General features: G+C 43.1%; 2 protein-coding genes across 5 annotated transcripts; one reads left to right on the forward strand and one right to left on the reverse strand.

Annotated features, from left to right (window-relative positions):
- Positions 1–861: 861 nt before the first annotated feature.
- RhoGAP1A (Rho GTPase activating protein at 1A) lies at positions 862–9,353 on the forward strand. 4 transcript variants are annotated; one of them, XR_004489667.2, is made up of 14 exons: positions 864–1,632; positions 2,708–3,182; positions 3,252–3,486; positions 3,580–3,859; positions 3,939–4,118; positions 4,215–4,430; positions 4,565–4,684; positions 4,773–5,017; positions 5,114–5,411; positions 5,577–5,859; positions 5,999–6,269; positions 6,352–6,523; positions 6,608–8,910; positions 9,011–9,353. XR_004489667.2 is itself a non-coding variant. In XM_033465813.2 (13 exons), the coding sequence occupies exons 1-13, from the start codon at positions 1,519–1,521 to the stop codon at positions 7,022–7,024; spliced, it is 3,282 nt and encodes a 1,093-aa protein (XP_033321704.2). In that variant the 5' UTR covers positions 862–1,518; the 3' UTR covers positions 7,025–9,353. The 4 variants fall into 4 exon arrangements, 3 of the variants coding, with proteins under 3 accessions (XP_033321704.2, XP_033321702.2, XP_033321705.2); XM_033465813.2 differs by having other exon boundaries at positions 862–1,632; positions 3,276–3,486; positions 6,608–9,353; XM_033465811.2 differs by having other exon boundaries at positions 6,608–9,353.
- Tbh (tyramine beta hydroxylase) lies at positions 9,276–13,008 on the reverse strand. The gene is made up of 10 exons (XM_033465816.2): positions 12,486–13,008; positions 12,255–12,408; positions 12,014–12,160; positions 11,607–11,854; positions 11,346–11,499; positions 10,817–11,080; positions 10,489–10,719; positions 10,247–10,375; positions 9,970–10,144; positions 9,276–9,849 (listed from the first exon to the last, which is right to left on the reverse strand). The coding sequence occupies exons 1-10, from the start codon at positions 12,650–12,652 to the stop codon at positions 9,683–9,685; spliced, it is 1,836 nt and encodes a 611-aa protein (XP_033321707.1). The 5' UTR covers positions 12,653–13,008; the 3' UTR covers positions 9,276–9,682.
- Between the last annotated feature and the right edge of the window lie 3,947 nt (positions 13,009–16,955).

A 16,955-nucleotide genomic window follows, 5' to 3' on the forward strand; every position in this document is an offset into this window, starting at 1 on the left:
ATGTATGTACGTACCATCGCCTTAAAAAACATACATCATATATGGTCGGAATATGTATGCATACATTACTATACAACTACTATTAATGCTAGTAGTATTAATGCTATTAATGCTGGAGGGAATGAGATTCGCCGTAAAAATGGACTACGACTTGTATACGCACTTCGACTGTCAAATTTCACATTGAATTGAATGTTTCAATTTCCTCTCAGAATTGCCATTTCAAAATTCGAGATTTCGGAACAGTCGATATTATAGGAGTTTAAAAAATACTGCCGGCCTTCAGAGCTAAAACTGGAAACAGCAGTACCGAAAAATAAGAATTTAAAGATTCTATCGCATAGTATTGAAAGGAAGAAATCTAGAAATCTAATAGAAATCTGACAACTACTTTCTTAACATTTATATTTATAACAACATACATATTTCTGTACAAACGATTGCCATCAACGTACATATGTATTGCATCGTAAAACATTGTTTAATCGATTTTATCTGCTTGTCTCCGTTTGCTCTTTAAAAAGCAAAGAGAAAAGAGAAATTATACTTAATGTTTATCTCTCTCTCTCTCTCTCTCTCTCTCTCTCTCATGTGTAACTCGAAAATTATTTTTACAATTCTCAATTGGAATGAATTTTGATTCTCCTAGTTACGAACAAAAGACGCGTTAGATTGCATATCTTACTGTTTTAACCGAAGAATTAAATCTAAACGTTTTCGGAAACACAACGGTAATTACATACAAAGAATTACGTAAGCCATAAAGAAACACCATCCATCGTTCATAGTTGCGTTATGTATGTATGTATGTATGTATGCATGTATGTATGTATGTATGTATCCAATTTCTTCAGAATCTTAAACAATCGAAGCTTTTCTAGCAAAGTCGGAATTACATATATACATTTTCACAAAATGTTTCTATTAAATGAGTTCGTATGACCAATCTAAATATAAATTACACACGTATTTGTCCGCTATAGAGAAAGACAGGATTTTGTCGAGTGTTTCACAAGAAAGAATTTCTAATTTGCGTAAGTGTGGTTTTTTCTCGTAGAGTATCGTCCCGTCGTCCGTGAAGCGGCGCACCTGCTGTTAGGAGCAGTGTCCGCGAACAGAGTATAACGGAGGCGTCAAAATGATAGGAGAGGGCATAGGGATCGGATCATCGTGAGCTACACAAGAGATGTCGACAAGATGACAGCGGCCGTATGACGCTCGTTTCGTTTGCTCTTTGGCTGCGTATTTGATCGGCGTGTACCAGGAAGAAATATCGCATCGCCTAAAACACTAAAACAAACGACTTATGCCTCGTTACGGTGGCACGTGCATATCAGTTGATTCTCTGCCACGGAACGGGATCGTAATCGGGTCTATTTGGGTGAGAGCGAGAGCCGCAAACGCCGCGCCCGTGCCCGTGCAATCAGTGCAATGTACACATCGGCCTGAATCTGAATCGTGCCCGGAACCGTCACCGTTCCCGAGGAGTCCTTCCTTTCAACGGCCTGGAGTGAAGTAATGAGCGTTTTCGGGGATTTCCAGCGTGTCTGGGTACAAAGATTCCCGGACAGCGCCTTGCCGGCGGCCTGGGAAGAGGACGTCAGGGCCAACCTAGTCAAGCATAAACAGAAGGTAATTGCTTGTAATTAGAACGTCTATTTTAATCCCTTTACTTACATCGAATATGCAAACGAGTTTGTAAAAATCTGCCAGCAAGAGGATTTCCTTCCAATCTCTGATCAATGATGAATCACTAATTGTGCGTCTCTTGCACAGGTTGTAAAATTTACTTAAACTTTTCTTTACTGTACTTTTATAAAATTAGGCTATTCAAAAATCAACCATGCACCAATCTATTTTTTCTATTGTATCCTACAATTCTACATTATTTTTTCATCTATGCTACAATGAATTTATATGTACGAATTAGCAAATCCTTATATGTAATATTTTCAGACTGTTGCTTGTTTTTATCATAATAAACAGATTATGTCAACGTTTTTAAATAGAATCGCGCGTTTGGTAATGCTTTCTTTAGAACTTTCCAATAGGGTTACCAGTTCTTTAGAAGAAAATCCTTTCTTGTTCTTGAGGTGATGGAGACTTTATTTCATGACTCATCGTATTAATTTCATACTTAAGTGGGACGTTGATCGAGTTTATAGTTGAATATAAGTAATAATTCAATACAATCTGTTTATTATAATTTTTGTTTAAACTAATGCTTAGAAATTAATTCTTATGCGGTTATTATTTTATTGTACGCAATCTTGTAGAAGTATACGACACTTAACAAGGGAAAATATATTCGCAGCATGAACAGAGTAAAAGAAATGTATCGAGTATATTAATTTTTACTATTAAAATTCTTTGATAGCGTATAGTTAATCTTGCTATCTTACCTAATCTTGCTATCACGAATAAAGTACATATATAGGTTGGTCAGCAAGAGTTGGGAGAAGACTAAAGCTACGCGAATATTAGACAAATAACAAAAACTAAAAAATTAAAATTTTAGCAATGTTTTCAAATAATTCTGTTACATCTCTTGTATTATCTTATATTGTAATAAATCTTCTCATATATATATATATCTATTGCTAACACACATCTACAATACACACATGTGTCCCCCTGCCACACACACACACACACACGCGCGCGCGCGCGCGCGCGCACGCACACAATATAATTGATGTATTTAAAGGTGACTGCTCTGCGAGAGGAACTCGAAAAAGAAGAATTCTATGTGGAATATTTGGAAAGGTTACTAGCCGACGTAGAGCGTCACAAACAATTGGCTAACAGCAACATTGTAATAACTGCTGAGAAGCAGCAGCTCACAGATTCTCAAACCCAGCAGACCTGTCAACCGACAGAAAATAGTCTGTTCGATGCAACAAACGCGTCTCGTGTGCAACAAACAGAGCAATTGGCTCCATCCCTCCCTGTGCGCGAGGATATAAGCAAATTTCAAGACAAATGTGTTTCCGAATTGAGCTCTACTCTAAACACGAGCAAGAGACCTAAAAGCGAGATACCGAGGAGTCCTGACAAAGTGCCTGAGCTCAGAAGAAATAGCGATCCCGATGTGCCAAGTAATTATGTAACTGTAATCGAAGTGACAGGTAGCTCGAAGAAAGAGAAAAATGAGGAATCCCTCAAAGAAGAAGACGAGAAAGGTGTTGTATTCGCTTTACTCCATTTCATAATTAAATCCAATTCCATTTATACGTATGCTTTATGAGTAGATTTGGAAAATGCGATTAACGAAGATGGAGAAGATGGCGATGCAGAGGCATCGGAGGAAGAACCTTACTATGATTCCGTAGCATTAGATCAAACAGGAGAGTATGTATATATTGACGCACGTGTCCCACCAGTTGGAAATAATAATGGCAATAGAGTACCGCCGAGGAGACCGCCTTCTCTTCCAGACTCACCGGGAAACCAGAGCAACTATGTCAACATCGATTATTTTATACAGTGAGTGGTCGATGTTAAATAACTAGAATAATTGCCTACGGCGTTCGAATATACTCCAGTTTATAGGGTAAATAAAATTGAACGTTTTTGCAGGCATAGGGCAGCAATGGACAGTGAAGACGAAGAAGGTGCAAGCCCTGCGCCGCCGATTCTGTTACGCGCACTTAGCACCGATAACGAAACTGGTAGTAGCGACGCAGAACCTTTGAGTTTGAGCGAAGGCAGCTTAGAGTCGCCCACACCAACGACCCCGCGTCGGCAAGAGAAAAGTAAAGATCGTGAGGACGATAGAACGTCTATGATTAAATGTATTGTAAACTCGGTAGTAGAAAGTGAAACTGTATATGTTGAATGTCTAAACGTGATGCTACAAGTATGTGGATTCTACTATTTGAACTAAATGAAATATGGAAAGTCGTTTCATGGTTTCTAACGAATGCCTATCTTTTCAGTATATGAAGGCTATAAGGGCCACATTGACCACGTCCCAGCCTGTCATCTCGGAAGATGAGTTTGGCACCATGTTTTATAAAATTCCTGAACTGCACGAACAGCATCAAACATTTCTGAACGGTCTTAGGAAGAAATTGGAGAAATGGGATTGCAAGACAGCGATAGGTGAACAGTTTAAAGTAAGAGCAGAGATTCGAGACGTATTACGATATGCGGTAGAAGAGCAACCGTCGTCTCTGTAGCTCTGTTTTTAATGATTATCGATTGGTAATTAGGTAATGGCCAGCAACATAGCGTTATATGGAGCTTTCTTACACAATTACGCCCGTGCTACCGATACTGTACGAAGATGTTCCGCACATTCTACTCAATTCGGTGAAATTACAAGGGATATCAGACTCCGAGGATTTCCCAAAGGTCCCGGCTTATCCCTCGAAGATCTTCTACATAAGCCTGTAGCACGAGTGCAGAAGAATGCATTGGTATTGCACGTGAGTATAAACACGAATGTGCAACATTATTCAACGAAGATTACTTGCATAAGTCGATAGAGACACGTGGAAATATACTAACTTTATCTTATCGGCGAGTTCGCAGTGAGATAATCCCTTTCAATCGATTGTAGGATCTCTTAAAACATACACCTGTGAATCATGCAGATCATGCACCTCTCTCCGAAGCTCTTGCTATGACTAGAAACTTCCTGGACGAATTCAACATTATCCAGACAAAATCAATGTTCCCGGTGAGCAAAAGTGAAATAGCATTTCTGGTCGTTGAACCGTTGTTGTTCAGAAATCGTGATGTGTGCCTATGAACATATTTATTTCCAGAGTCATGACAGGGCACAACGAAGATTAGTGAAGAATTCGTTTGTAGTGGAACTATCGGATGGTCATAGAAAGCTGAGACATTTATTCCTATTCAACGATGTGATTGCTTGTGCAAAATATAAGGCATCTGGTAGAGATAAGTTTACATTCGAGTTAAAATGGTATGTGCCAGTGGCGGAAGCGGTAGTGACAGAAGACGGTGTCGAACCACGCGAGACTAGTCCGGCTAACGTTGTAGCTCTGAGGTATACAGTAATGTGCTAAACCTAAACTATACTTTGTTCAGGTTAATCGTATTCGTAAAAATGTCTATTTTCTGACCAGTAACATTTTTTGTACAGGTCACAGGCATGTACCGTACGCGATCAGATATTATGGGAAGAGCGTAACGATGAAAAACGAATTAGGCTTGGTGGTAGAGGTTCGGAAAAGAATAGAAAGAAGCTTGCCGAGCTCGAAGCTCAACTAGTATTAGCATCTCCGAATTTAGTATTACGCGTCGCGCATAAAAGTCAGCATAGAATGCAAAACTCGTACACGTTCTTTCTGTCCAGTGAATTTGAACGGTCTCAATGGGTTGAAGCGGTGGAGGCATTGCAACAGGTAATGCGTTCCCATATGTACCTAGATAAGTCAAAGGTGCGTAATTCACAGATTACGAATACATACATACCGTATAGATACTTAACGATATCTTTTACTTAAATCGGGCACAAGGATACAAGTAATGATACATTTATGAAGACGATCGAGCTACCAACGAAACAATTGCGAGTTAAATTTGTTATCTTTCACCTTTTTTAGGGTGGGCAACCACCAGGACCGTTGCCTTTGTCGATGTACGAGTTACAGGCTTGGGTTACAGCCTGCCGTACCTATCTGCAAACAGATATGGGCAGCTATTTGTTGAGATCGGGTCGCGACGAAAGTTTATTACTCGGCGACCTTCACTTGACTCTGCTCGGCCTAACGCCGCCAGGTTTAGACCGAATAGGAGATCTCTATATAATTGTAGAAGTCGATAGTTATGGGCATTATTTTAAGAGAGCAAGAAGTCGTGTTGCAAGGGGTCAGGCTCCAACGTGGGGTAATAACGTTGTATCCTATTACGTTACATTATTTTATATTATATTATGTTATTATGTTATGTTATGTTATACTATATTATGTTGTAAAAGGCTACAATCGGATAAACCAGATTAATTTCAACCTGATTTTGCTTTAAGGTGAAACATTCGTTGTCGAATTGGAAGGCAGTCAAAATGTTCGAATTCTATTGTACGAAGAATGTGGAACGCGTTCGGTGTTGCGAGGCAAATGTATACAGAGACTAAGCCGATCTTGGTTGCAGTCGGATCAAGTGGAAAGGTCGTTGAATTTGGGACCAGCCACTCTAGACGTGGCCCTTCGTTTCGTTCCAAGCGAAGTCACTTTAAGGCGGGTACCATCTGCCAAACCTCAAGGCTTGTTCGGAGCTAAAATCCAACAAGTGTGCAAGTACGTTATTGTTATTGAAACACGGATGCGTTTATCCGGAAACAACGGTTAAGATAACTTTGCTTGTTTGTTTGCTTTCTAGACGCGAGAAACGAGACGTTCCTTTTATCATAACTGCCTGCGTGAGGGAGGTCGAAAGGCGGGGAGTCGGAGAAGTAGGTTTATACCGTGTCTCCGGTTCCGCGTCCGACTTGACGAAGTTGCGAAAATCGTTCGAAAGCAATTCGTACGAAGCGGAGCAGTTGCTTAAAGAGGTGCCCGATCATACGAACTTGGGAAAGCAGCAAATCTTCGACGTTAATAGTAATAATGATAATAACATGTTTGCCGTTTTCCAGGTGGATGTCCATTCGGTGACGGGCGTTCTCAAGCTGTACCTTCGAGAGATGCCGGAAGCTCTTTTCACGGATGCTCTTTATCCAGCTTTTCTGGAAGCTTTCCAAACTGGCGAGTTGTCGAAGGGTAATGCCTTACGAAGAGTCTACGAGAGTCTGCCGGCTGTGAACAAAGCAGTGATCGACTTTCTATTGACTCACTTGATAAGAGTGAACAAACACGAGGCACAAAACAAGATGTCCCTGCATAATTTGGCGACAGTATTCGGACCGACGTTGCTCCGACCCGGCACGAACTCACGGTCCGACGCAAAAAGTCGCGACCCGCTGGCCGCGGGTACCGTCGACGTAATGGCGCAGGCAGGCATACTCTACTGTTTCTTGCAAATGCACATGCAACAGAACAATCAGTCGCTCTAGTCGAGAGAGTCTTGTTGACACGTCGTGGCGTCGGTTGCTCGGAGATTGTCCAACTTGCCACGACTAACGCTCGCTTGCGATATACGCAACTTTTTATAATATATTTTACTAGTTCTCCCGCGGCGTATCTCGTTTATACAACGCATCAACGTAGTAGACAGGCTTTCACGCAATACACGAAACCCAAACACCGAAGGAATTTCCGATGTTAGAAACGCAACGGGAACGTTTCGGACGCGTACGAGTATCGTAGCAAAGCGGACTCGTGGGCCATCGCGCATATCGGTTCTCCGAGCTCCATAATATATTTTATACTCGCGTATTCCTACGAAGTCTTGGCTAACAAGAAGCCCGTAGCTGGTCTCCGACCGAGGTGCAAAATTTTCGGGGACGTACTCTTCGATCATTGGCGATACATCGAACAAGGAGAATCTTTGGTTAAAGTATTTTCCCTGTATCCGTCGTACCCTGTACCAGATAAAAGGGATGCCTGGTAAGAGATAAAGAAGGGATATACCGTGGTCACGCATGAAACATTCGCAGAGATACGTTTGACGAAAAAAGAAGGAAAATTTATTTCTCCGATTCGGAGAAATAGCTGGGAATCCGGTTCGCTATCGTATTCACGCTTTAGGACATAAGTGTTTTTTCCAATGGGGCGTGTTCCTAACAGAGAGTCTAAATTTTTTTACGCAACAACAACGTGACATACCTCCTCTAGCTACATACGTTCACGAGAATGTCCACTTGTTCGCGAGTGAATCACGTTCCTAAGTATTCCTATCGAACAACTTTTGGAGATCACGTTCCTTCGTACCTATATGCAAATCGAAGTTTCGTAACGACGCGATACACACATACGTATACCGGTTATATTGATTTTGTCGAGAAATTCGCGTTCCGCGAGCCGTTTGATTCTTTACAGAAATATTTTTAAAGAAGTACGAGCTCTCGCGGAACTTTTTCAAAGAGTATCGACACGAGCAGTGAGACATGTTTACGTTTAAGCTGTAATTAGACTGTCGCGCGTTAGTCTTTTTTTTCATTTTTATTCGTTCGTAAATGACAGCCTTGTTTCCGTTTCCAGACGCGGTGCACCATTATCATCGACCATTAATTATCCAAAAGATCGTTTTACAACCGTTTCTTTTTACACGTGCCCGATAACGTCCAAATCTCTTCGCATATCTCGTCTTCAAGTCTGAATACAGCTTAATAATAGAGCACCAAAGAGAAAACATTTTCTCGCATATATCTAACAAAGTATCACGATTGACCCTTTGAAGCATCGTAAGCTACATTCGCATTCTATTATCCACTGCATGTCCATTTTACAATATATAGTTGTATTTTTGTATTATCGTATATCACGATCGATCCAATCACGCGCGTTCGTAATTTTATTGAATTCTGAAAATCACTCTCTACGAAATCTACACTCCATGCTTCGGAGGGTTGAAGCGATGGAAAGCACATTTGGCAGTACAAATTTGATACTCTATGTAAAGGTGTACCTCCTCCTGTTACATGGTAACACGTTTGCGAACTATTTTATAATCGAAGCGACAAAGACGAATGAAAAAAGAATCGAGCCTGACAGGTGTTCGATAAAATCGTGCATATATTATTATTATCATCATCATCATCATCATCATCATCATCATCATCATCATCATCATCATCATCGCTATTGTCATTATCATCGTCGTCACCACCACCACCATGATTATTATTATTATTATTATTATTATTATTATTATTATTATTATTATTATTATTATTACTATTATTACCATTATACAAAACAGGCAAAGAGAATAGGATGGAAAATAACATTGAAATACTTTTCCGGATACGACCACTGTGCTTGTGCGAAGGCAACTACGGTATGTGTGGTTTTAGCGTGTACGCGTGTATATGTGTAATCTGCCCATGTGTATTATATCGTAAATATTGGATATCTTTAATTTTTATATCGCATTTTAGGGTAATACGCGTCCTTCTATTGTACATTCAACGAAAACGTGTAAAGATAATAATTACCGCAGCAACTATTATCATTTTGATTATTTCACGATGCGCGAATAGCATTTGGAAGATCGTTTGGTAACACAGCATCCGATCGTCGAGCTGCTACCATTCCGGCTGTAGGACGATACGTGCTACCAAAAACTCTACGGATCCTTCGAACTACACCGGCCTATTCGAAGGTTTTCAAACTCTTACATCGCAAAACTATTCGTTACCACAATTCAGAATACGTTTCTTTATTCTATTAATTTGTATAAATAAATTTTAAACCGGAGCACGTTATATATCGTAATCGTAATTATTGTTTTACTTATAAAAGGAACCGCATCCTTTCTTCGGCATACCCTTAAAGAATACAGGCAATAAAGAACGGATCGATCGAAAATGTGTCCATTTACGGTAAGAGTAACGCGTAATCGAGTAACCGGTATTTTCTTTCGAACCGAGCGTGGTGGAGGAATCGGGACGAGAATTTCTTGAATCTTATATTTATGGTCTATCGTTGGTTTTATTTGCGTCGAATCGAAAGCCAAGCATCCTTAATTTTAAGCAACTCGATTGTTTCCAACTATAATTCTACGCAAGTGCCGCGAAAATAACGCGACAATAATACGAGAACATCTCAGTCTACCGATCGATATTTCTAAACGGGATTTCATATTTCTTTGTTCGTTTCGCCAACGAATCGGGGCAGCTTCGAGCCGGCGGAGACAAGGGTAGTTTAACCGGTGTAGCTGCTATGTTGTCCCATAATCCAGGAAGTCGAGATCCATCGGACGCGTTGCATTGCATTCCTGAAGAAAAATCGATTCGATCAGAGAAACTATTATGTCCTCGCCCGCCTTTCTTTCTTTCTTTCTTTCTTTCGAACAACCCGTAATAATAGATAATAACGAATTAAAATACAAAGAGACCTAACGGTGCAGCTTCGTAGAGATCGCGTAGAGCTTGCACACGAACTTTCGTCCATCGGATACTTCGATAATTCGTTGATACATCGGTGTCGATAGTAGTGGGTTGACTTTCCCATTCTCTTAAATATCGGAAGTAGGTTCTCAGAGCATCGTCGCTTATAGCGCTTTTACATACCTGGAATATACGATGAAATCGACCGATTCGAATCGGCGACCGATAGATCGAATATTAACCCTGAATACGTACGCGCGTCGCTAACCAGCGCGCATCACCTACCTCTAATCGAGCATCGGGATAATAATGGATGTAATTCACGCACATTTCATCGGAAATTGCAAAACCGCCAAGAGTAACGTTCTTCCTGTCCATCGTTTTGTACGTGCAAGTCGTTATCAGAGAGTCGCCCTGTAACAAGCACACGAAAACAAGTCGACGAGAGAAATCGTTCGAAATCCAAAGTATCGTATGTAGAACGCGTTACAATGATTAGCGATTAAAAGGGACCGAGCGGTCTTTACGGGTAAAACGGTGACGGGTTTCGGCAGAAGTCGAATCTCTTGGAAGTGTGTAGAGTAGTGATTGTCGTAATTTAAGAGAGGCAATTCTTCTCCGTCCCGGATATGGCGGGTGAGAACTTTCGTGCCAGTTAGATGCGTGTGAAGCTGCGAAGCGAAAATATGGATCCCTTGCTGCGGAAGTCCAACCCCCGTACACTCCTGAACGCAGTGCCCCGATAAAGCGAAGGCTTCCTGAACGAACAGCAATAGGAACACGATGCTTGAACGTTGATTACCGGAAGATCGGTTCCACGGTCCAGGACATTTCAGAATTACAATATTTAGTTACTTGCTGCGGCGGTATCGCCATTTTATCCGTATACTCTAAACCCAACTCGATCACGCCGGCATCGTACTTCCGTAAGCTCGATGTTAGAATCAAACGAATCCCGGATGAATCGATCTTTCCTTCCTCGATCTCGGGATTGTTGTAATGGACCTCCAACATTACATAAGGATTAAAATCCTTTCCACCGATGGGGAATCCAACTTCCTCGGGATAGACGAACGCGTCCGCGCCCATTGCCCAGGCCGCCAACACCTTTTTGCATATCTAACAGGAAAGAAATATACATTTTACGATACAAAATACATTCCCTCTACCATATTTCCGCTATATTTCCGGCAAACGAAGCAACAAGATCGCGTCGCATCTCTTTGTACACCGTACACGCGTACGTATAGCATAATTTGTATAACATGGGACAGATCGAGTGTTTCCGGTGCTTTTAAGCGATTCTAAGTTGTGTGTGTGTGCGTGCGTGCGCGCGCGTGCGTGCGTGCGTGTGTGTGTGTGAGAGAGAGAGAGAGAGAATTACATGGGTTTTCTCCGGCCTATCGGCATCGTCGCAGGGTCCGTCGTACATGGGGATTTCCATATCCGCGGGCCCGACGCAGTGGAAGATTTCCATATGATGTACCAGATGCTCGTTTCCCGTTTGTATCGCTGGACCAAACTGAAGGATATGATGCCTACGAATATACGAATACGCGTAATTATGGTACACCGGAAAACTGACAGAGCGATTCCGATCGAAGCGATCAACGATCGTTGTAGCGGATAAACGATTTCTCTTTACTTTTTGGACAGGATCGGTGGCAATTTATGCACGCGACACCAGTAAGTGGTCTCCTTGCTCGGTATTTTGACGCGACGAGCCAACAACTCCAACTTCCAGGCGTCGGAAGGAAAAACTGGTCTCTCGTGAAGTACTCTGATCAACTCCGTCCGCGTCATGCCGGAAGCTTTCGCGTCCGAGATCCGCAGACCGGCCAAAGACGACAGCGGGCCGATACCCCTTAGCCATACCAAATGCGTGGTGCCTCTCTGAAATCGGTTATCGCGATACGATTCGCTTCGGTTACGAAGCCAAATGAAAAAAGAATATTATACGAATGCGTATACGATACGGCTGGAGTGTGTGAAAAGTAAGAGGAAAATAAGAAAATCGAAGAACGGGAACGTCCGTGTATCGATTGAAAGCACCTCCATGACATAGTCGTTTTCATCGCATGTGTCGAATTTTCTGGAGAAAGTGAACTTGGTAACGTTCCCTCTTCTTCTCCAGGCGAAATTTTCGCAGTCCTGCTGCGTATCCAAATTCAATTTGCCCTCTTCGTCGGCCCACGCGTCCTAACAAACACGTATCTTGATTTCTCTACGTCGGAGCGCAGCTAATATACCGGAATAGTTTTCACAGTATTCTCGAGGAAAGGGTAGGGGGTACCTGTAATCGAATTCGACGATGCCAATCGATCCATAAGATGCAATAATCGGCGGGCTTCGATTCCCCGTAATTCGAAAAGCCAATGGCGAACCACGCGTTGCCCGCGTCTACGAAGTGGACTTCCGCGACGATCGATTCGCTCGTGAAATCGACCCTAAAGCGTTCGACCGTCGAAAACAGATTCGTGTTGGATAATCTCTAAAGAAAGATTCGATTTGAAATCGTGTGTACCTCCAATGAAAGGTGGCTTCCGGTCCGAGAGGAGTGGTATGGACGATGCTCGCTAAATCGATCTCTCCCGTGTCACTTTGCGAATTGTACCGACGATCGTGCCACGACGAACCCGAGCCGGTGCTCAGGACCGTAAAAAGAACCAGGTGGTACAGGTGATGATACATCGTCGAGAAGAACGAGACGTTGGAGAGAAAAAAGGCGGAACGAAGGTCCAGAGCGATGCACGGATATATCGGTTTTATACTTGCACCGATATCTCGATGGTGTTCCACCCGTTGGCCGCTGATTTCTACTGAGAGGAACAGAGCGGATCGAGAATCCGCTCGGTGAGAAATTTCCCGAGTTTCGTACGGGCATGCTTTGCCGCCGATTTCCTGCGGCACGCGTGCGCAAAACTAGCTCGTACCTCGTCTCCGCGTCGCGTGGATACGCGCGCGTGCGCGCACGTACGGCCGTTCGGTTGCGCACGGATTTCGAACCTTTGCGCAACCGAAGAAGCGTTACGAGGGACGCTCCTGTTTTCAAGCTAGATCAAAAAAAGTCAGAGCTGTCGGAGGCTATTTACCGCTATTTTATACTCCTCGTTCCTCGTATACGCACGCGCCATGGCGTTTAGGTAAGCGTTTCAATTTCAAGAGAACAAACGATATATACATATAGTAAATATATCTAATCGAAACGACAGTTTAGAAAGGAATACGAACGATTGCTTCCGTTATCGAACGTCGTCCACTCTCGAACGATGGTACAACAAAATCTTTCCAACTTAAATACTACCCGAACACGTGTAATCTAACTCGAACCGAGAGATCACACAACGATCGAGGTCGCTTCGATTTGCGGTTTTAGTTCGCGACAGGTGGTAGCTGGTCCAATCGTTTTCAAGGAATCGATTTCTTTTGCAATTACGTTCGAAAGTTGTTACGTCGAAGTTGTCAGTTTTCGATAGATCGAAATATCGTTGATCCGTCGTTGGAAAATGTACAACCTGGTACAACCTGTTCCGAAAGCGAGTAAAGTAGAACGGACAACGTATTCTCCGATCTCGATCGCGTCTTTCTTTGTCACAGAACGAGTTCGATTTTTACAAACTGTTCTCATTTATGGGAGAGAGACGCGGTAAAATTCGAATTTTTCGTAGCATTTCAACGACGAAACGACGGTCGCGCGAAACACGAGCACAGAAAAATGCCGAAGCATTCAGCGATCGTCTTGATGATCGAATACCAGGGGGCGCGTATTGCATTCCGTTCGTGGCACGTGCCTCGCCGTCCGAGCCACAATCAAGAAATTCCACGGCTCTTATTGCGATCGCAATTTTCCCGACGCGCGCTCCATTTAACGGCTACGATCGCCACCCGCCACTACGTGTGCCACGAAAACCACGAGCTGTCTATTTCAAAATCAATTGGATCGACGATATCGTCTTCTTTCCTTACAGGTTACCTCGCATCGCTTTATTATTTCTTCGAACTTGTCGACAAATTCAACGAAAATGTTTTCTCTCATAAATTCACTGGAAACGCGCGATTTCCGATGAAAATTTCGATCTTTGAGAAAATCAACCAACAGGATATACGGCAAGCACGAATAACGATGTATCGAAGAAAAGCTAAACAACTGTTTGGCGCCGCGCCGCGATAAGTATGTACGTATACGTATCTTCGAGACAACGACATCGTACCCAAAGCCGTTAAAGATAATATTTTAATATTGCGCAAATCCGAATAGAAACTCGATGATTGTTTTTGTTCTTACGTTAGTGTGGAAAGCGAAAATCTAAGGTAGATTTCTACGGTACCCTGCCATTTCTACAACAGCGAACAACAAAATTTCACGGTGTCCTGAAAATAATGGCGTCTTCCAAATATTTCGTTACATTTCTGTCTACGACGTCGGTACGACCTGTCGATGATTTTAACGTAACGGGTAACCATGGGCATGCGTGTCAAATCGTACACCTGTAGACTCTGGTTGGGTATCTTCGATAATATTGCTCGTCTTTCGGACCCTATGCAAGCCCAGGTTTTCTTCGAAGCGAACGTTCCACCGTTTAGCCCTGCGAGAAATGTGGTAATTCATCGTTCACCCGTCTCCTCTCTTTCGGAGGACGAGAAGAGAATCGAGCGAATCTTCGACCCTCGGAACCAACGAATGCGGCAATGGGTTTGGTAGCTAGGGGTTGGTCGTGTGAAACGGAATAGTAGCCCGTTGCTCCCACGGACCAGCGAGTTTAGAAACGTGCCGACAGATACGTGTACCAGCCATTCTCCAGAGCAATGCCGGAGCAGCGACGATCGGACGAAGCGCAAGCGGTGGTCTCGTTATTTCGGTCATCCGTCAGCTCCTAAACAAATATGGACAATTTGGGAAAGGGGAGATACGATTATCTATATATATATATATATATATATATATATATATACGATTATTAATCGGCGACTGTAAAAACGAGCCGCAAGGCTCGAACAATCGTGTCTCCTTTTCCGCAAACTTCTATCGAGACACTTCTTGAAACGAATCGACGAGAAAATGTCCGTAACATCCTCGTATCGTCGAGGGTAGCGAAATTCTAATTGCTCGAAAGGCGCATGCACGTACGTACGCGCATTATCTACAACGTTGTGTACGTACAATCTACGTATACATATACGCATGTAATACGTATACATCGTATACGTATACACCTATACATGTACATATATTCTATACACATGTATACATAGATAAACGTACATGTACGTACATGCGTGCATATACATTTGCATTTGCCGTACGTTCTAGCGCGTGCTCGACATTGGTCGGGCGTTGCGTGTTACGCAACGCCGCGAAGTGCGAAGGAATGGTCGCAAATCATGAAACGGATTCATGTTCTTCGCGATCGAGCAACATTTTCGTTGCAACATTTCGTTACAGGTTTCTCGGTAAATTGCTGACGCGGTAGCGTGCGAGATAACTCGACGTTCGCGATCGGGGTGCGGCCAGTCGATTAGCCGATGATTTTCGCTGGCGGCGAAAAGGGAAGCGTCGAGGAGTCGGATGTCGGATGTCGGATGTCGGATGTCGGCCGAGTCGGGTCGGACTCGATTAGAAATTTTAATCGACCTGTAAACGATTGTCCCGAGGCGTCTCGGCGCTTCTATTACGCAATCCGCAAGTCGCTTCGCTGCGATAGGAGACACGATCGGAAGCGCCATCGCGCGAACCGCGTTATTACTCACCGAGCAACCGCTAATCTTATCTCGTCATCGCGATTCGCAAAATCGTCCGTCTTCCGACTAATCTAATTACGCGCGTATACGCGTATATCTACGAGGATATAGAAAAGTTCGACAAAATTCGAATCCGTCTACTTCGATGCATCGAAAAGCGTATCTTACGCGATCGTTGGTTACGCTTTTAAGCTTTTACGCTTTTACGCTTTTACGCTTTTATACTTTTACAATTTTACGTTTCTACATCTTTAGACCGTTGTGCTGTTACACCGTGCGAAACATTTCGGAAAGATCCGGATCACAACTTCGCTACAGAATGTTGATTTTAACGTTAATATTATCGGCGAGATCGCGTCAAGTCTGTTTCGATTCGATCGTAAGGCATCGAAACGAATCGGTTCACGGTAGCGGAGCGATAATCGTTCTATGAACGAACAAAGATAAGAGTTTCGCGAGCCAAAGGTCGAGTACGATCTTCGTACGACAAAAGGTTGACGACTCCCCCACGCCGCGCACTCGTCTCGCGCTCGCGAGCGCGTCGCTCTTCCGAAGCGTCTCGACGTTTCGAATCAGTATTTCGAAGCACCATGAAAATCGCGTCTTTCTCGGTGAGATAGTTTTCTAGATACGAGCACGCGTGTCATCCGATTCGTTCGCTCTCGTGGAAAGCTACCAATACGGTCGGACAAATATGTACATTCCGTTGTATGTACGTAGAATGTACCGCTCGTATAGCTTTTGCGGCTTATCGTTGAATCCGCTGTGGTCCGGACGACAAAAATCGGCGCAACAACGAATACGTATGTAGAATACGAACGAGTGCGAGAAGAAAGCTTTGCGATAATTCTAGCTATACGACACAGAAGTCTTACGTCATCGATACGAATCGATCGTGACACGCGAACACGCAACTTATCGTATCGGCGATTTCTTATACGTATGTACATGTTTCACAGAGTCCGGGCGCACGTTCGTTCTCCGATCAACGATGCATCGACGACGATCGTCGCGAGCATTATGCTAATCGATTCCACTTGGTAGATCGATCTCGAAAATTCTTGTCGTTTTCTTTTCATTTTGCTTTTCTGTAATTTCGTTGAGTAGAAAGCATGCGCGCAGGCTTCGCGAGCCGCCAAGTCCGAGCGACTAAAATTTTCAATTAGATCCAATTAGAACCGATTAAGTCGGAGCGCCAAACACTGTCTTAGGTATTCCCGTAGAACCGCGTAGCTGATACAAAGTAAACAACTCT

The sequence above is a fragment of the Megalopta genalis genome, chromosome 1 (genome assembly GCF_051020955.1).
Source record: "Megalopta genalis isolate 19385.01 chromosome 1, iyMegGena1_principal, whole genome shotgun sequence".
NCBI classification, from domain to species: domain Eukaryota; kingdom Metazoa; phylum Arthropoda; class Insecta; order Hymenoptera; family Halictidae; genus Megalopta; species Megalopta genalis.